This window comes from Colius striatus, chromosome 6, assembly GCF_028858725.1.
Source record: "Colius striatus isolate bColStr4 chromosome 6, bColStr4.1.hap1, whole genome shotgun sequence".
NCBI lineage: Eukaryota > Metazoa > Chordata > Aves > Coliiformes > Coliidae > Colius > Colius striatus.
The window spans coordinates 13,031,684-13,052,523 of NC_084764.1; the positions used below are offsets into that span (position 1 = coordinate 13,031,684).

General features: G+C 37.8%; 1 protein-coding gene across 2 annotated transcripts; it reads right to left on the reverse strand.

Annotated features, from left to right (window-relative positions):
- Window positions 1-1,413: 1,413 nt before the first annotated feature.
- ARHGAP11A (Rho GTPase activating protein 11A) lies at window positions 1,414-13,539 on the reverse strand. Of its 2 annotated transcripts, XM_061997921.1 has the most exons (12): window positions 13,411-13,539; window positions 10,583-10,653; window positions 10,155-10,251; window positions 9,531-9,781; window positions 8,857-9,017; window positions 8,608-8,754; window positions 6,931-7,005; window positions 6,101-6,268; window positions 4,797-4,932; window positions 4,333-4,441; window positions 3,404-3,551; window positions 1,414-3,015 (listed from the first exon to the last, which is right to left on the reverse strand). In XM_061997921.1, the coding sequence occupies exons 1-12, from the start codon at window positions 13,537-13,539 to the stop codon at window positions 1,457-1,459; spliced, it is 3,051 nt and encodes a 1,016-aa protein (XP_061853905.1). In that variant the 3' UTR covers window positions 1,414-1,456. The 2 variants fall into 2 exon arrangements, with proteins under 2 accessions (XP_061853905.1, XP_061853906.1); XM_061997922.1 differs by lacking the exon at window positions 6,931-7,005.
- Between the last annotated feature and the right edge of the window lie 7,301 nt (window positions 13,540-20,840).

The window sequence follows — 20,840 nt, forward strand, 5'->3', positions numbered from 1 at the left end:
CAGGAAACTGAAGCTTCCAGTACTCAACCACCAACACCAAGCAATCATGATAAGATCCTCTCATAGCTGTTCCCATGTATCAACAGAGTGAGGCAGCTCAGCTGGGCTTATGAGGGCGGGAGCTTCCATTAGGTCACTAATGGAACCCATTCAGCTGGGAAGGGAGTCGATATGTGGGGAAGGAGGCAGGGAGCAGAAAAGAAACAAGAACTATTCTTTTTATTAGCATCTAACAAGAAGTATAGAAACCTACTTCTAAATTACGTTGCACCTTGCCTTTTGCCAGTTGAGAACCACCAACATGTACCCAAGATGAACAAAAAGGAGAGCCAGAACAGCATCACTTCTGACTTCAGGATTTTCAGACTCAACTCATTTTTGATGTCCAGTTTGCATGACAACGTAACCTAAATTTCTAAGTTATTACAAAGGAACAAACCCAGGAATGGGAAAAAAACAATGGTTTTATTAAAACCATAATTATCCAGTGCTTTTGGCTCTTAGATTTTGCCAGCAAGCAATTCTCAAGTACAGAAAGTTAATGAACAGTTTCAAGCATTTAGGTTGTAAAGTTATTTACAACTGTGATAGACAAACAATTTGAATTCCAAAAGATGTAAACATTTGCTTGTGCAAATAAACTTTTATCACACTATGGCTTATTACATTCATCTCTTGCAACATTATCAGCCTCTAAAACCTGCTTTTGCACCATCTAGAGAACAGTATTCTATTGCGCTAAAAATAAGTTAAAAACCATTCTTTCATATTAAGACAAAATATTTTACTGCTCACAACTGAAAACACTTGGTACCCATTGCAGAACATGTTGCTGGATGAAGTTCTATGACTTTTCACTTCTTGAGTAAACTATGCATTTAGTTTCTTGTGTTCTAATAATTCTCCAGTGTGTATGTACACATATCAAAGTATAAGTCCTTTACCTATTCAGCAAGGAAAATATGCTCCCAATTAACTCCAACAGCAATTAAAACCATTGTCGCAAAAGAAGAACACCACCACACTTAAAAACTAAGAAATAAATACATTTAACTACCAATACTCAACAAAGACATTTTCTTCCACATGTCTGTTAATTTTGTTTTAAACTGCTGAGAATTGTTTTAGAAACTTGGCACTTAGTCTAACTATTGCAAAAATTGTTTTGGGGGATGAAACATGTTCTTAAGAAGCAGAGATAATCAAATATGAGATCTAACACAAACACGTATAAAGAGAGGTTATTTTTGTTTTAGAAGTCAAATTTGTTTGGATGAACAGTAAATGAGGAAAACCAACATAAAACAAACTGTTATTTGTACAAGACCATAACTTTTACAGTTTAAAAATAAATCAAAAGACAAATAATTAGAGCTAAAAAAATAGTCATAAAAAAATCAGATTTTCCAGAGGTTAACCAAGTGACAGTAAGCCCATTTAACCATCACGTTTGATCTTACAAGTCCACTGGTTTTGCAGTTGGTAGCAGTTTCACTTTAGATATTGGATTCTTTGGAGAGCCTCTATAACGAGCTCTTTCTTTTCCTGAAACATTTCTTGCGATTGTAGATTTTTCTGGGTCAGCACCTGGAGTATTTATATTTGCATTAACTTTTAAACTGGGTTTCACCATTTCATGATTGGTTACATCTTCTAGTACAGACTTGGATTGATGAACAGTCACTTTCTGTTCATGGATTCCAGCAGTTCTGATAGAAATGTCGGGCTTCTCTGATGGATGTAACCGCCTGCAAGATGGTTTGGATGTTAAGTCTAGCTGCTTATGAGACATAGAAACTTGGTCATGTGCACTTTCTCTCCTGAGTGGCAAAGTCTCGGAAACCTTTGAGAGCTCTTCTGTGCAAGAGAATAGGGCAGAATCATAGCTCAAAGATTTAACAAGTGGTGAACCAACATTACTTGCTTTAAGCAGCTGAGGCCTGTTAGCCTCTAATAAGGAATTAATTCTTCTTACAGACTGCCTAACAGGAGTACGCTGAAACATAAGAGGTGGTTTAGTTTTGCTTGAAGAACTTGGATCATTTAACGAAAGCTTGTTGAACCACTGTATGTGGTCAGAAACAGCTGATGTTTTAGTTAAAGCTTTATCAGCATTTTCAGCGTGCAAGTTTTGACTGCCACCATCATTGTGTGCCTCAGGGAACTGTGAAGTAGGAAGCTGTCCTGCTTCCACAGAGAGTTCAGCTTTAGTATTTTCTTCCAAATGACAGCATTTTACCAGGCAGTTTTCAGGTGTTGGTAAATGAGTTAATTCTGTTTCTTCTTTTTTCCTGAATGAATTTAATTTGTTCAAGTCATCTCTTGATGTATTGTTCTGAACAGTCAACTTGTCTTCCCTGGCCAGTACTTGAGACACAGGAGGTTCTGTTACAGATTTTGTATCTGTTTTGGGGACCTGAAGTTCAATCTCAATAGAGGTTTTGAAGTTTTTTTTGTCCAAAACTTTGATTTCATCTTTTTTTGATTGCTGTTCATCAGTAGCATAAGATTGATTACACTGGTGCAAGAGCTCTCCAGATTTTGTATTTGCTAGATTTTCAGAAGCTTCTTCAGCTAACAAATCTTTCTCTTGATGTAGCCCTGAGAGACACCGAGTTTCATTTAATGTTTCACCTGCTACATCCGAGAAGGAAGATTTTGTATCAGCTATCAAATTGTGAAGATTACTTCCAGATGCAGAGAAGGCTTCCTTAACTTTCAGTAATGTTTCTGCAGTTGAATGGCTTTCTGCTTCACAAAGTGAAAGTTCTAAGCTGCTGTCTTGTTTGCTTACAGTTGCGAATTTGAATCCACCTGGAACAACTGGTGGCTTTCCAAATACTGAAACGGATTCTGAAGAACTGGTTGCTGTTTCAAGTTGTTCTGGCACCTCACTCCTGATGATCACCTGAGATTCTGTAACAGTAGGACTATTCCATGACATTCGGTGAACTACTTTATTATGGCATTTTGGAGTTAGCAAGTTGTCTTCTGATTTGCTCACATTTTTTGAACCTTAAAATAAATACCACAGTGTTTAAGAAAATATCTTGCAATTTAAATAATCATTACAGGCAAAATTTTTGCTAAGAAAATTGATTATCAAAGCAGCACTGAATTTAAAGATGCCATTACTTCCTCAAGTTTCAGAGAAATGAAAAAAGATTGTAATACTAAGAACTGAAATCACGTATTATAAAAAGAGAACTACTAAAATATATTAGAAACAACATGCTAAACAAATTCATTTTCCTCAGGAGCCACTAACATTCAAGTAACTGTTGGCCTAGTAGCTAGAAGCACTTTCAATTCAATTGCTTTTATACCTTTATCCACAGAGCTATATTTGCTTTATGAAAGCTAAAGTTTCCCCCCCCCCTCTAATATACTGTTAGATGCTTACCTTTCTTAGGGAATTTTTCACTGACACATGGGCTGAAGAACACATCTCCTTTTGTACATTCAGTTCTGCTTTCCAAACCTTGCTGACTTGCAAGACGCCTTCCAATACTTTCAGATCTGTTACCAACCACACATCCTGATACAATATTCTTGAACAAACAGAAGGTGTTAATTACTGTCATAGAAACATGTCTTTTGGAATTTCATTTACAGAGGAATCTTCAGGAAAAGGCTATACAAATCAGCCATAACAGCCCTTTTCTTGGCTGTACTTCATCTTCCCTTGATTCTCTCTAGACCTAGGTAGGGAACAACCCACCTGCAGCAAGGTAGGCTTGACTAAACTCTGAATGTGGTGATTGTATGCATAGGCTCTCTAATACCAGAATTTCAGGAACTAAGAGGCCGACTGATCACAAGAGTGGTAGAATGAACCCATGTGACAGGTAAGCTCCCATCCAGCTTCTTGCTCACTCCCACCACTCCCCAGCAGGATTAGGTAGAGAATTGGAAAGGCAAAAGGAGGAGAGAAAGAGGAAGAAAAGCCAGACCCCCGAGTGATGCAAAAACAGTCACGGCAGGAAAACTGATGCTCAGCCAGCCCCTGAGCAATGGCTTCTTTGCAAAAACTGCCCCATCTCAGTTCTACTGGTGAGCATGACATTACATAACATGGAACAGTTCCTTGGACAATTCAGGTCAGCTGTCCCCTCCCTCAGCCTCTTGCCCCATCCCAGCAAAACCCAACACAAGCTGATCAGTTACTGCTATGAAAATAAACCTAGGGCTTCTTGTACTTGATGGCAGGTTGAGTTATGTTGTGATCTCTCCATTACCAAATAAGTCCTTCCTGCTATTGAAAAGCGGTGCCCAAAACTTAGGATGAAAATTTGTACTGTAAAAAGACTGGGTTAGAAGCAAAACACTTACCAGGTCCCTATTGCTTTTCCCCAAACCAAACTTCAAGCGTAATGACCTACGAACCATTTCTTTTCGACTGATCTTTGGAGAAAAGCAACCTGTCTTTCCTGATTCAGTCCTGGGAGAACAGAAGGGAAAAAGTGACAAATAAAAAACTCTTTGGGCTGGCAATGAATCATAAATAACTGTCAGAATGTTTTATTTCCTCTAGTTTTACTTCTTCTTTTGCCTTCTTGGCAAGCTTTTTTAATAGGCCCAAGAGGTTACTATAACAGATCTTATTTTGTTTTGAGCTCCATTTTGCCACAATGGAGAATCTGGTGATTTTAAAATCACTATTAAAAACTGTTATGATTTGAACACCAAAAAAAGATCACTTCAAAGACAGATTGAGATTTTACACGTCCTTATTAAAGAGGTCTAGACCTACCTCTACAATATATCTTTATTTTCTGAGAATTAAAGGAAGATACCTGTATAATTTTTTGCTCGTGTATCTTTTACTTCTTCTGTTCCCTGTACTAGAAAGGCAATTTTCACCACCAGTTGAAGGAGATAGCGAGGTTTGTGATGACTCAGGAGACAAACAAGGGCTTGCTTCAAACTGGACTACAGGAACAAAATTATATTTACATGATCTTAAAATAGTCATTTTTCTCAGATAAAGACTTAAAAGTTAATATGATAAAGAACAGGTTTTTGAAGAGCAGAGATTTGTTTGCTTATTTGGTGGAGTGCTGGCTTTAAATTACTTTGATTTCTGCTTTTATTTAATAATCTATGGATGCTACAAGCAACAACTTTATTTAAGAGATTGGATTGCAGTTAATGCTACTGATATCACTACATTAAATAAGTTTCCATGCTGCTATCATCAGGTCAATTCCTCAAGTTTAAGAACTTAAGAAAAATTGGATTCAGTCTTTTATTTGCAGTGTGCTATTTTACATATCTAGACAGAAGAGATAAAACAACAATAAATCAAAGAGTTGCTATTTTAGAGTTACTACTTCCTTTTCATCAAAACAGATGCATTACTACTATATTTAGAAAGTGTCATTGCTTTGGTTTGCTTATCCATAGAAACAAGAATTTCATGGTAGGCATGAATTGACTTAATAAACAAAAGCAGGCAAAACATAGCCAATCTAGAAATTTCTTTTACTCTGACTTCATTTGGCAGCACATAAAGGAACCAGACAAAAATAAATTAGGGTTTGCAGAAGAGCCTGACAGTTGGAAGCACTCTAGTAGAACGTAGTATTAAAGCCCCGTCAAACAACAATAAAACTTTTTCTGCGGAATTTTAAGATTATTTAGTATCCAAAGAAAACAAGAGGTGATTGGAGTCAAAAAAGAACTTTTACAATAACAGCAATTGCATTTCACATAAAGCTAAGACCAGCTATTGATGTATGTAGGAGATAAAAGAAGGCTACAACTTCCAAAAGGTTGGAAGCATAAGCAGCCTTCATGGATTTGTGTGCCAAGAGAGTAACAAGAGTATAAGCTGATAACATGAGTATAAGCTGATAGAGAAGGACTGAAAAAGATAAAAGGATCATATTTTAGAGAATAATCTAACAGGAAACAGAATTTTACTTTTGTGCAATCCATGTACCATGACAGTCAAAGATGAACATAAAGTAGTGCAAGAAACACTTAAGTGAAGATTATCAATGACTGTCTAACAAGAACAAAAGACCATAAATTTAAATTAAAAGTCATAAACAGTGGTCCCCAGCAGCAAGGAAAAAAAATAATTACAGCACTGTACCTGATGCTGGTGTTGAGCTGTTGTTAAAAATACTATTTGGTAACAACTCAAAAGCAAAACCAGGCTTAAAGGATCGTATCTTCTTGCTGGACAAGCCCTGAGAGCAATCCATTGGAAGTTTACGCTTGGCACTTGGAGTAAGAACCACTGGAGTCACTGATGAAAGGACTGAAATTATGAAAAACAATTTGCAATACTAGCTTAAAAAGTTGAGAGTTTACTAAAACACAAACAGTTCTGTTGGCTTTTTTAAATTCTGAAAGAAAAATGTGAAAGCTTAGCCAAAGTGCATGCATTCTAAACAGGCAAAGTAACCAATACAGCTTAGGATTTGGTTTTGGTTTTTTATTTCTATTTTGTTGTATTTTTGCAGTTTAGAGCACCAGAAAGGAAAATTCAAAACCACACATTAATGAAGTAATATAGGTACCAGGAGGAATAAAAAGAGTATAGTCATCTTCTGTAAGTTTAAGAGACAGAGTAATAGTGAAAGAATTTCAGTCCTGGCAAATTCATTCCCAAGATGGTAAAAATGCTGCACTACTGCACTGAAGCCTCAGTGTGCATTAGATAAGAAGCGCAAGCTCAGATGTATAGTCCTAGAAGTGCACCACCCACTGCTGCAGCAATTGTAGCTTCTCCAAGAACTACAGTAAGTGCAGTATCCTCAATAAATATCTACCTATATTCCAAGTTTTAAGCAATTTAAATGTAATCATTTTTCTTCCTCTAAGTTCTAGTTCTTCAGTTTAAAAAAAAAGTGGAATATAGTGGACAAATCCAAAAGATACTGCCTGGGCTTTATTTAGTACAAATATACCAATACCTACCGCTTCTGTCTTGCTGAGGTGTAGTGGAGGGTGTTCTGCTAGATTTAAATTTATTCAATGCTCCACTAACAATATCTGAAATGCAAGACATACCAAGCAATCAAATTTAAATATGAAGTTTGTCTTGCACTATTTTTGATGGAAGTTTAACCTGCATACTTTCAGAGAGAAATTAAGCAAATCAGTTCAGATCATTGTTTTACATAAATAGAACTATAGCTTAGGTCTCATTAACACAGTTTTTGGTGATTTCACAACAGCTGAAAAAAAATGTTTTCCTTAAAAAAAATCCCAAACATGCACAGACAACAAACATTTCTTGGAGAAAATTCTATTGGTGGTTATAAAATTATATGCCTTCTGATTTCTTGTAGACAAATCCAGAAGGTATCTATTGAGGTGTTTCCCACAGTCTCACGAATTCACTTTAATGTTGTCTTGAAGCTAAAAAGCTCCAAGAGCTTTGAAGTCAGGCCCAAATAGAAGTATGAAATTTTGACCTTGCAAAGAAATAACGTACAGCTTCTCTGCTAATGATGCATTTTTGTTTTGGCAGGCTTTTCTTAAAACCCAAAATTAAACCTAGCAGGGTATATGCATGAAGTTTTCCAGCTTTTAAAAGTATAAAATGACACTAAGTGCTTAGCAAATACAAGTCTGTCTGGTAGATACCAAATAGTTTTTAAAAGACATTTGAATTTTTAAAAGATGGTAAAACTTTGAAAATAGATGAAGTCTAGTAATACTATGTTTTACTACTTCTGGAGAAAGCAGAAGCTGTCTACTACCAGAATCTATTACACAGAGTTAAGAAATTCTAACTGCTTATTCTTAAAAGTTTATGAATTATAAAGTTTTATCTCTTTGCAACTCCAGGATGATCTCCCTTCTTCAGAATGGAAAAGTATATTACAAAAAACCCAACAAACATGCCTTGGATAACCATATACAATAATAAAGCTTTAATTTCAATTTCTGTTAGGTTTAATATTCTACATACATGAGCTCAGTACAACTTTATATTTTTATAGCAATTCATATGAGACTGGTGTTATTGTGGATATGAATCAAGTCAAACTTATGTGTGCCATAGTATTTCCTCAAAGAGAATGTCAAAGAACTGAGAATATACCATTTGATGACTCATATTTGGAAAAAAACCTAAACTCTATTAAATGGCTAAACTGCAAAAAACCCTACAGATCCATAGCAGAGCACACAGTATTCCATAATATCTGATTCAGAATTATGCTTGAAAACACAAATTAATGACTAATTCAACACATATATGCCATTTATATCCTTGTCTTCTCATGCCCCAACTTCTAGCACACAATATTTTTGAGGACCCAAGCATAACTTCAAAACTAGCAAAAAATATTATCAGTGTTCTGCAAAAGGGCTTGAAATGGACTCAATAAAAAGTTGGAAGACTAATCTGGCTTTACAAGTCCAAACACAAGCAGAATAGCTTCTTTGGTAGATGACACACACAATAAAATAAGCTCAGAATAAATATATAATACAGTGATTTGATTACTGCATATTTTGCAAACCAAACCTCACAAATTTCAGACACATCTATTTTGTTTGCGGAAAAAGGAAGTGCTTAAGATCAGCACACCTGAAGCCTCAAAATGATTCTATTTCAGTTGCTGAAGCTTTCATACAACATACCTCCAACACTCCGGTGCCTCCTTTTCTTACATTCACCACTAGATTCGTTTTCACTGTCTTCATGGCCCCACAGTGACAGAGTAGATTGAAAGGCATCAACACCTAACATTGCAGGAATCTTTTCCAAGATAAATTCCGGTACTTGTCCTGAATCATTTGAGAGAGTTTTTTTAAAGTTTTTTGTAAGTTAAAAAGAAATCTGTCTACGAGTGTGTGCCACAAGGCATTGATAAACATTTATCATCTTACCGATTTCTGCTGCATGATCAATCAGTGTTTGCACCACAGCAGCTTGCAAGCGAATTCTTTTTTCCGTAGTGGCTGACATCTTTTCATTTTCATTCGAGTGCAAGAGGTTGGGAGCAAAAATCACTGCCAGATTACTGCTATCCATCCTGTTTTCATTGGATCTTAACAAGAAAAGTTTTGTTTTTACACATAAGTTACCGGGACATAAGCAGTGGTGAGAGAAAAGATCAAATAAGACAACTGCAGTTAGAAGAAAAAAGATAAAAATACAGAGTCATTCACTTGAGTGCTCACATACTGAGATGAATATGTAGACTTATGCACCCCAGCGTAGGTAACTGCATGACAACATTGAAATCAAGAGGTTATAGACCCATGATGCGAGGTATCAGTTAGATTATGTTAATTTTACCAACCAGCACTTTTGTTTTCCGAAGAAGAGGAATATAGCTATGAAAGAATGGAACAAAGTCAAGTCTCCAGCAAAATAAGGTTTCATAAAAAGAACACTTCTAAAGTTATGAAAGAAGAGACCAAGACTGGACTGCAGTGAATGAATGCAGCTGAGGAAGTTTTAAAGTCACAACCACTCACAAAATGTTACTGTAGTTGCCTGGAAAGAGAAGTTGTTAAAGGAACTAGGAGCTGTTTGCAAGCACTCTCTTTACACTGACCTTAGGGACACAGTCCTCAGAAAGTTGAAAAAGTATCTCAAAGCCTCAATTGTTCTGTCAGCCATCAAACAGGACAGCAACACAGTTGCAGTTTTCTTCTCATTTCCCAGCTGCTGAGCTTTGAAAAGGCCTTCCTGCAGATAAGGTGGAAGGATGGGCTCTGGGAGCTCTCTGAAGAACTGTTTAAGAAGCCCTGCAACATCACACGGTAGTGCAGCTGAGAGGCAGTTTTCACCTTGATCCAGTTTACTCTGAAATTGTTGATAAGAAACACAACTTAAAGTCTTAAACATACCATCAGATTCCTATGTTTAGGCATCAGTCCTCTAGCCTGTATCAGAAAAGACATTCTCATTTTCCCTATTTTTAGGTAAAACGTTACAAGGCTAAGGCTAACTACAGTATATACAAAGAGATATAGATGATGCTGTCAGATCGCATTTATCAATATAAAAGTTTTCCACATATGCATCCTTCTGGGAGATATTTGCTCAACAAATATCCCTACAGTATCCAGTGTGCATAACTGCTAACAAATTTGTTCAGTCACAAGCGTACTCTTAACATCTTGAAAGCTGAAAAATTTCCAGGGAGTCAGGGAGGAAGAAAGGCTTTAGCGAATACCTTTAAAGCTTTTAAGCGAACAAGAGATCCAGACTTTCTGAAGAGTCCCTCCGTATGAACATGTTCTTCCAAATACTCACAAGTATCAACAAGGAAGCTGAAGAAAGAACAGTAACACACTTCTGACACCGAGAATAAAAGCTTGCTTTTTCCAGAAAAATTGTTTCACAATAAATAGATACAACTTAATATATGGGATAGTTTTTCCCAACTACAAGAAGTATAAAGAAAGAAATTCATCTGAATGATAGCTGTGGCTCTGATCTTCCTCAACTTCTGCTTCCCTCTTTCCCCAATAAAACTATTCTTATATTCCACATAAGCTTTAGCAGGCCTGGAATAAATAGTATGTTCCCTCTTTTATCAAGAGTTCAATAGTATAAAGAGAGTAAAGTAAGTGCAAATCTAAATATACTGTGTTAATTTACCTTGGAATATAACCATAGTCCGGCACAAGCGACTGTGGCAATGCATGAAAGGATATTCCAAAGATCTTACCCTAAAACACAAAATTCAATTGGTGTTATTCAAAAGTTGATAGGATTATCAACTATGTACTACAGAAAAGCACACATTCCAGAAAGTACAAACAAAAGGGTAGTTAAGAAACAAAGCCATATGGATAAGAGGTATTGTCAGGAAAAACACTATCAGCTCTAGGTATCTCAGCCTATGCTGATTGTAGTTACAGGCAACACTCAGGTTACTGTGAAAGAATAGAAAGGCTTTCTGCTGTATATTTTGCATTTTTACAAGGAGTCACTTTTCCTACAAGGTCAGTAAAGATACAGACCATTCTGGAACCTCATCTTACCTTTTCAAATTAACTAAATCCTATTTTTCTTAAAAAATCAACACATTTGATTTCTTTTTTTTAAATGAATATTCTCTTCACTTGAAGCAGTCAAAATTGCAGTTGCGGGGAGGATTAGGCTCAACAGAGTAGTTGAGAAAACTGTTCTAAACTCTCCTATTTAGTATTTGTTTTTAAGAAACAATTGTAATTCCACAGTCTTCTAGCAAGACACTGAGTAGCTGTCACATATTAGAAAAGGAGCAATTTCTTCAGTCATTACTACCGATGCTCACTTATGGTGTTTTTTTTTAATGCTTACCCAAAGTTACTGCACAGTTGTTTCAGTTATAAAAGCCCACATTTCAATATAACAATCTGTACTTTTGTTTCTTTGCACTGTCTCTTTTCTGTTTATATTTAGAGAATGTGCAAACCCAGCCAGAAGAGCACTGGGATCATGAGCAACTTGTTATCAAAAATGAATGCAAACTCTTGGTCATTTGTACCTGAAATTCAAAGTGCTGACCATGTTGGAAAAGCAGTTAATAACTAACGTATTAGGCCACTTTGGACCTAGCTGTCCTAATAAAAACAAATATATGATAAGGAAAGAGAAGCAACATTTGTCATTGTATTCCAGGTTGCTACTACAAGTACAAAAAGAAAATTAACTCCAGGATACAATGCTCTTCTGTATTTACAGGCTTATTACAAGCTCACTCGTGATTTAAATATACTTTTACTTCCTTGTATAGAATTTCAACACTACATGGCTATACAGTCATCTTTTATCATAACAAAGATATTATTCACAGTTCTCCTTACTTTCCCTTCACATGGAAAAAAACTCACCCAGAATCATCTGCTTGATACTGACAAGGGGAAAAAAAACCCTAATTTTAACTTTACTCTTGCATTCTCCCTTTCCAAACCACCTTACTCAAGCACATGTTTTTATAACTACTTTAGCTTATATTGACCAAAGGTTGCTGCAGCATTTTTTAGTATCTCGTCAGTCTGACAGGAAGCTCATTCTGAGAATGCACAGTTCTGTGACATAACAGTTCCACAGCGATTTTGTTTAGGATAATGGTCTACACTTCATAAATCAGTGTCTACCAGATCAGTGCTCCAAAGTCGACTTCAATGCTGTATAAACTAGCATCCATTATATTTGCTATGTTTACATCCATTTAGTTTACTGTGGAGTCCCAAGAGAGAAAACAGTTTTTTCCTTCAAGAAATTTAAAATAGGTATTTAAGATAACTGGACAGATTTCATTTCTCGGAGCATGGGCAAATCAAGGCCAGATCCATCTGGCCATCATCCAAAACACCTATAGGCATGTTTTACACTAAGAAATTATGTAAATAAAGCCCCTCAAACCAAAAATCTATGGAATCAATAAAAGACATTAAGCTTTTCAAAATTGCACAATAGCTGTGTATTCCAAGACGTAATAGAATGACTAAGATTTCAATTCCTTAGTGAGCAATGTTAAGCTGAGCAAAGTGTAAAATGCTCCTGCAGAGCAGAGGCATGCTCATGCTCTATGTCTGAGAAAACATCAACCACATGAACAAAAAGAGGAACATGTCTCATTCACCATCTGCTCTGCCTTGCAACATTCCGGTCCTGAACCGGCAGAGGGAATCCAGCGTCACTAAGCCATTGTCTTAATCACATCACGGCCACCCTAGGGACCCTCTGCAGCACTTGCTCGATGAGTAAAATGGGGGAAAACTGACTTCCCCTGTTGGGGGAATGTTGCACAAAATTGTCTAAGAATTGACATGTCAAATCAGATCCAAGGAGAGTGTACGTCCTGCCAAGGGCTGGCAAAAGCAGAGGTGTTACAGCAATGACATAAGACTTCAGAGACTTCTCATTTATAGACTCCAAATCCCTATCCTCACTTACTACTTTACACAAGCATAATTTGGACTTTGAGCTGAACCTTGAGTCCAACCTCCTGCTAAAGCAGGTTCCCTTCAATCAAGTCACACAGGAACGCATCCAGCCGGGTTTTGAAAGCCTCCAGAGAAAAGAGATTCCACAACTTCCCTGTGCAGCCTGCGCCAGGGCTCCGTATGTTTTGGCTACAAATTGTGGGATCGAGCAGAAAAACAACTTCAAAACAGTTTCAGCAAGGCTGTAGTGCCCAAAGCGAGATAATTGCTTCATTTCTCTGGAAAGTACGTTCTCTGTAAGGAACGTTCTGTCATTTTTCGAGGCGCACGTTAGGCGGAACACTCCCCACGGACCAAGAGCTGCAACGAAGAAGCGGCTGTTGCTCAATGCTACGCTGTTGTTAAACGGGTGATTCTCGGTTTCGGTGACGGTAACGCTCTTGACGCCAGAGGGGACGGCCGCCAGCTTCGCTGGGGACAGAGGCCGAGCTCATGGGCCCAGGTACCTGTGCTCCCACCGCGGCGACCGACCCGTTGCCGCCCCCTTACCTCCGCGGCCGGCGCGCCCGGCTGCTTGGCCGCCGCTAGGCAGCTCCCGCTCTTCACCTTGATCCCATAAGAGGCCCGGAGCTCCTCCAGCACGGCCAGCCGCACCAGCCGCCGCCTCTGCTCCGCCATTCTGCCAACCCCAGTCTCCCCCAACCTCTCCTCAGACCCTGCTCAGTACCATGGCGGCCTCGCCACCGCCCGCTCAAACCCGGCGCCTCGCCCCTCCCGCGGCCCCGATTGGGCCGCTCGCCGTTCGAAATGAGGCCCCCGGCCGCCCAACGGCTACGCGGGGTTGCCCGGACCACGCCTGCTTCCCTCGGCAGCCGTCCGTCCTCCCGAGGCCCCGCGGGTGTACAGAGACGGCTTCCCGCGGGGCTGCTCATGGCTGTTGGGGGCTGCCCGCTGTCTGGGCAGTAAGAGGCAGAGCGAGGCAGCAATCGGCAGGGGAGGGAGGGAAGGAAGGACAGCAGCTGGGGAGAGCGGGACGGGGAGTGACCTCAAACACCGGTGCCGGCACATTTCCCTTCCCTCACCCTCAGCGCGTCCCAAGCCAATGTTACCGAGCTTAGGGTTCTTTACTGGGAAATAAACGCTTTTTTTCTTTGAAAATAAAATTTTATTTTAAATGGTAAACCACTGCATTTTTGTAAATAAATTGAGTTCTTAGAGGAAAGATGGATATATGATGTCTATAGTAACGATGGTGTATATTAGGGTAGAAAAAAATCTTAAGGATCTTCATATCTGCTTTAGCCAGTGATGTTACTTTCTCTTGCACTAGCTCTGGTCTGTGCATGATCCAAGGTGATTCATTATTCACTTTGGAAAAAAACCCACAGCTGAAGTGGCACTTAAGCCATTAGCACTGGGTTTGTTTGTGTTTTATAAATTTAGGTTTGCTTACATGCCTGTACTGTACCATGTTCTCATACACCTTCTCCAGAAGGGTCATTTGGACTTTTGCACTGCGTTTTTGTAGAAAGAAATGCTTTAAATTTTTTTTTTACATTTCTGTTTCAAAGGTAACTCTTCAAGGGTTAATAACAGTGACATTAATGAAATACAATCTTCTTGTGTATGGTCAGAAATTAAGTGCTGTAGCAAGAACAAGCTTTCTAGCTTTTACTTTGTAGGTATTATGGTACCAGGTCTAAAGCCTTCACTGACAGAAAGAGAATACCACACAGTTTAGATACCATGTTATGGTGCCCTGAACACCTATGGATACAAAAATCAGACAAGAAAACAGGAGAACAGCTAGCATTTTTCCAAAAGCCATCAAATAGAAAAAAAACCCAGTACCCTATAAAGTTCTGTGGAAGAAAGGCAATAATAAATAGTAAATAAGATCTGACTTAAGTAAAACCTGACTATTTTGGTTATGGACATCAAAATCATGCCATCGAACAGAAGTAACATTCCTCTAGAGGTAGTTTCAGTTCAGCCATACTGCAAGTATTATCATCTATTCTGGCATTGAAATTCCATGAAAATTACTAAAATATTACTGATAAAAGAAGGAATATGTTCTGTTTTACACTGATGAGTAAAGGAGTAAAACAAATAGCTGTCATAGAATTCAGTTTAAACAACCTCTATCGAACTTAGTTTTCTGTAGTAATTATGAATTACACAAGAGGGAGCTGTGATCTGATAAATATATCAACACTTTTCATTTGAAGTATTTTCAGTTTGGTATTCACAGAATTAAAAACATGATGATGGTATGTACTATATTCCCCCCCCCCCCAAAAAAAAAAAGTGATGGGAGTAATGTTTTGCAGTTTTAAAGGAGACATTTAAAGTCATTTATTAGCTAGTAATTTTGTTAAAAATACATCACATTTTAGTATCCTTTAGGTGACTGCTTTTACATATTTCAGCTTTATTTACAGATAGAGGTTGGAGTAGAAAAATTGCTTCACAAATAAGTGCTCCAATTTTGGAACCAGTCGTAGTATCCCAACCCTTTCAAAACTGACCTGTAAAAAATAAATAGCTACTTGGCTACTTACACAAACACCCTGAATTGTCTAAGAATTGACATGCCAAGATTCTGGCATTTTAAATGATTGTAATTTTCAGAGGGAGTGGGTGAAATGCTGTCTTGGATTAAGTAAATGGAAACACTCTTCTTTGTCTCATCAGGAAGACCAGACTCACACTCCTTGTCACATATAACATGTGACACACAAATGTATTTGTATATACACACACACGGAGACATGTTTTTGTTTACATATTGGGGAAAAAAAAATATAATGAGTACCAGTATTTAGTGTAGCATTTTGTGAACTTTGGAAGCTAATCCAGAAATGAGAGGTCTAAAAAAGAAGTAAAATGTTTACTAATAGTTTCATTTCAGTAACCACTCAAAACAGTCAGTGGTCAAACCAACTAGAAGATCAGCCAGAGGAAGCAGAAACAAGCTACACTTCAACAAGCAGAGTAAAGTCATAAGGAGTACAGGAAACAGAAGTTCGTCTGAAGTACCCCTCCCTGAACAAACTCAGAATTTGGTGGGAAATCTCTCATTCTGCCAATACAAGGGCTGGCTTTGTCTCACTTCTTTAGCCAAACAAGCTGAGGACAGAAAGATCATAAGGACAGATCATGAAAAAGAAAGATCATGAGGGCAGAAAGGCAGAGTGTACTATCCAGGAGAAACTCTGGAAAGTTGCTGCACAAAGAACATTTATGCAGTTATATCCTCAGAGTCTGACTACTAGTACAGTTTATTCTGAACATCCTCACTCATTCTTGTGTTTTCTTGCCTCTCTCTTGTAATGAGGAATTATTTACTCCAATTCCCAGTTGCCATCTCTCTGCGCTGTTCAGCCTGTGTTTACATCAGTTTTGTCTCTTTTCCACCTCCCACTCCCTCTGCTGCTTTGTCTTACTTTCAGTAAACAATTTTGCCCAGGACTGAAAGTGTTGAGGGGAGAAACAGTTTCAGGTAATGGTGTCCCTACTTGCAACTGTTCAGGATGATGTCAGAAGTGAAAGCCTGGATACTCTGAATACCTTTAACATTTAAGGTTACTATATCCCCTACCTCTGTGATTAGCTTGATGAAAAGTAATTCCAAATCAAGAAAATAGTAAGGAAGAGGATTTAAAGTGTATTTGAAGTCAGAAAAAAGTTGGAGAGTCTGCCAAACTGAATAATGCTTTGAGGATAGTAATTCTGTTTAACCTACATTTCATTTAGGTTACAAATTTGGTTTCAATTTAACATCTTGTCACTTCAGGTTTTTGAAGAGACTGTTATAGAAAACTAGATATGACAAACTTAAAACCTTAGTATCAATTGTATAAATTGTTAACTTCATATCTGAGCTTGCTCCATATACAGGTTTCTTGGGGGAGATTTTCAAAGCTAATACATTCAAATCTGAATATTCCATACTAATGGTATCTTGTCTGAAATATTCTAACACTCAGTTTTGTGAAATGTAGTAATTTATTTTTATGTTTACTGGTATTGTAATCAAGTAAGTTTTTCTAATGAAGTTTTTGGACAGCTCTTGGAGAACGTCAGTATATAGCATACATTTCCTCCATTTACTTTGCAAGACCACATGTTTGAAGGAACAGAGGAATCACTATGTGACAGAAAATATATCTTGTAGGTAAAACTTTAGGAAAGTCTGAAGATTTTATAGGCAGATTCTAACATATATAATGCTAGGATCTTGAGGCAGTGACTAAACGTGCATACTGCACTGAGAAGCAAAGACAGTACTTTTGATACCTTCAAGTGCTAATTAGAATAAATCAGTCATCTGTAAGCATGTTTCAAGTTTATCATATCATCTGGAACTCTGCTAGAAAATAAAAAATCAGAAAATGACTCAAAGTAATAACGTATGTTGACAGGGCTGAGAAATTTTAAAAGTTCCTTTCACCACGTTAAGGAGAGGGACAATTTTTTGAAGACACATACTGTCTTGGAAACCAGCTTAAGGAGTGCTTCTGATTCAAAGCAGCTTAGCTATTGACGATATCACACTGCTCAACTCCACTCAAGGTACACAGTTTCTGTTGAAAGTACTTGGTGTTTTCAAGCATGGCTGAAGCTAATTATACTTGACATTGTGCATGGAATTTTGCACTTATAATACATTTAATTTTATCTTTAACACTAATAGGAAGACTGCTTTCTCTTTTCTGGTTTTCTCTCACTTCCAATTCTTGTGCTTGAGTGGTTGGGTGGTCTTGAAACTGTCAATTTATGTGTGATAGAATGATTTAACAACTAGAAATGCATTCTTCTCCTAATGTTTTCAACCCTAAAACACAGAATTTAAAATAAAAGGTGTTAAGATATCTGTAGCAAAGACAATGTTTTAAGTTCTTTCTCTACACAGAACATTCTCTGATAAAACCAAAACATTGATCTGTACCTCAAGCTGCTGTTTTAAAATAAAACCAGAGTTAAACAAGCCATCCAACAGACACAGACCCTCACATCTGCTGTTTAAATGACAGCTGACTTTGAGCATTAAAATAGAGATCGATACTCCATTATATACTTAGAATAGTTACAGTTTTATATTTTATTGACACCATAGACTATGGGGCAGCTTAAGCAAAATGTAAGCAAAGTGGACCAACTTATGGTCTGCTTAAGATGGAAATAATAAATGAGTCACAGAATCATAGAATCATTTTGACTGGAAAATACTTCTAAGATCATCAAGCCCAACCACTAACTTCACACTGCCAAGCCCACCACTAAACCATGTCCCTCAGCACTTCATCTGCATGCCTTTTTAATATCTCCAGGGATGGTGACTTCACCACCTCCCTGGGGCAGCCTGTCCCAGTGCCTAACAACTCTCAATCTAAACCTCCACTGGTGCAACTTAAGGTCATTTCATCTAGTCATATCAGTTGTTACTTGGGAGAAAAGACCAAAACCCACCTTTCTACAATCTCCTTTCAGGTAGCTGTAGAGAGTGAAGACTAGTAACATTCACCTCAGTAGCTTGCAAATATTACACTAAAAGTTAAAAGATAAAAAAAGCAATTGGTTTCTGTCCTACCTTAGTAGTAACATTAAAAAGAGCAGAAGTGTCTAGTAAAAAAAAAGTCAAAATGGAAAGGCAGTAGTTGCACTCTCCCATTTACATAATGATTATTTAGCAGAAAATTCAAAGGTAAAAGGAGGTTAAAGCTAACAGAGATATTGATGATGCATATTTCCACCTTAACATGTATAGGGAGGTTTTTCTCCTCCTCTACTCAGCTTTGGTGAGGCCTCATCTGGAGTACTGTGTCCAGTTCTGGACTCCTCATCTCAAGAGGGATAGAGAACTTCTGGAGATAATCCAATATAGGGCCACGAAGATGATCAGAGGACTGGAGCATCTTCCTTAGGAGGAAAGGCTGTGGGAACTGGGGCTGTTTAGCCTAGAAAAGAGGAGACTGAGGGGGGGATCTCATTATTATTTACAAATATCTAAATGCTGAATGTCAGGAGGTTGCGGCACCCCTTTTTTATTATATCTAGCAACAGGACAAGGGGTAATGGGATGAAGCTGGAACACAAAGAGTTCCATTTGAATATAAGAAAAACATATTTTACTGTGAAGGTGAGGGTGCACTGGAACAGGCTGCCTGGGGAGGTTGTGGAGCCTCCTTCCTTGGAAGTCTTCAAGATCCACCTGAACATGTTCCTATGTGACCTGATCTAGGTGAACCTGCTTCTGCAGGGGGGTTGGAATAGATGATCTCTAAAGGTCATTTCCACCCCTACCAGTCTATGATTCTATGACACCTGGGAATCGAGGGGAGGATCCAAGTACCCAAATACATCTAAAAGCCTAGGAAAAGTTTCCCAGAATTCAAACCACTGTCATTGAAACACACATGGAAAGCATGCTTTTGTTTAACAACACAGAAAAAAACCCCTTGACCGTTTTAGTAGTTCTACATATAGTAGCCTAGTGGATAGAAAAAGCAGTCAAGACTTTGTCTTAGGCAATATTGATAAATCAGGCTATGTAGCCTCAGAGTGGACAATCTTTTATTCCTATTCAGTTTTCCTTGAGTGCTCCATTTCTCAGAGAAGATAACTCATAGCATACTTCTGTTTCTATTCAGGATAGTAATTCTAGATTTAGGATTTTTCTTTTAAGAGATACAAAGGAAAATCAGTTTGAAATCCTAGTGTGACATTTATTTCATGACACTTTAAAATAGTTTCTAACTTTTGTTTTGGATGTGAGGCGTTTTTTTGTTTGTTTGGATGTTGTTTGGTTGGATTCTTTAGTTTTTGTTTTTAGGTTTTTTGGGGGGGTAGTGGGGTGGTGCAGGGGGAAGCTTTTATTACCAATATTTTTATTTTAGACTTGAAAAAGAGCCTGAATGCCTAAAGGCTTATCTGTTTTTTCTCCCTATCTATACTAGTTGGTCTTACAAGCACTATTATCTACAAACCTGGTCTAAGGATGTAGGTAGGATGATGACAGCTGCCTTGCCACTGGTGTGCAGAAATGTATTTATTTATCTCTTGCAGAAGTAGAAGGTTGTTCAGAAATGTGGGTCTTTGCTGCTGCTGCTGCACCCCTTCTGCATCAGCAAAGATTGCAGACTTCCCCAGCAAGCTCTCAAGGCATCTATTGCAAGTGTGCTTCTCTAAATGCAGGGACAACAGACAAAAGCTTATTCAGTCTCAAGTAAGGGCTCCAAGGCAGAGCAAAATAGCAATTACTTGCCTTTGAGAAGGGAAAAAAAAAAAAAAGAGAGAGAAAAAAAGGAAGTAGGATGCAGTACCATAGAATTAATGCTGCTATCAGAAAAAAAAAAAAAAACCAACTCAAACCATAACAGTTTCCTCTCACCAAGTCTGAATCAAGGCTCTATAGTGGCACTAAGAAGAAAAACCTCATCTCTTCCTCTCACTTCTCACCTCCATTTTATTTTTAAATTCTACTTAATACAAGCTCTTCTTTTTTCACCACATCCCTTTCATAAACTTCCTGGTAGGTAAAGAGAAATTTATTTTTTTTTATCAACCATCTTCTCCTAATATCTTGTAAATCCTAGAACTTACGGATAATACTCAGGTAATAGGAATTTTAATTTAATTCTCAACTCCATGTAAGTAGAGACTGCTTACATGGAGTTATGGAATGTTTCTGGTAGGATACTTTAATTTTGAAATAATAAATAATTAATTCCTTGAAAGGTTGGAAATTTTATATCCAAGGCAAAATCTGGGTTTTGAAAAACTCTCTGTGGCAAGAATTCAATTTAAGAAGCATTATTTTGGAACATGATTGTGTGTCACTGACTTGAGCTATAATGGAGGCAGGTGCTAGACCCTATGAGGTTATTAATGGAGTGGAGTCACTGAACAATTTTGTCAGTATTTGCTATGTGGAGAAATGATTTCCCATCCATTCACAGGAAAGAGTGATGGGT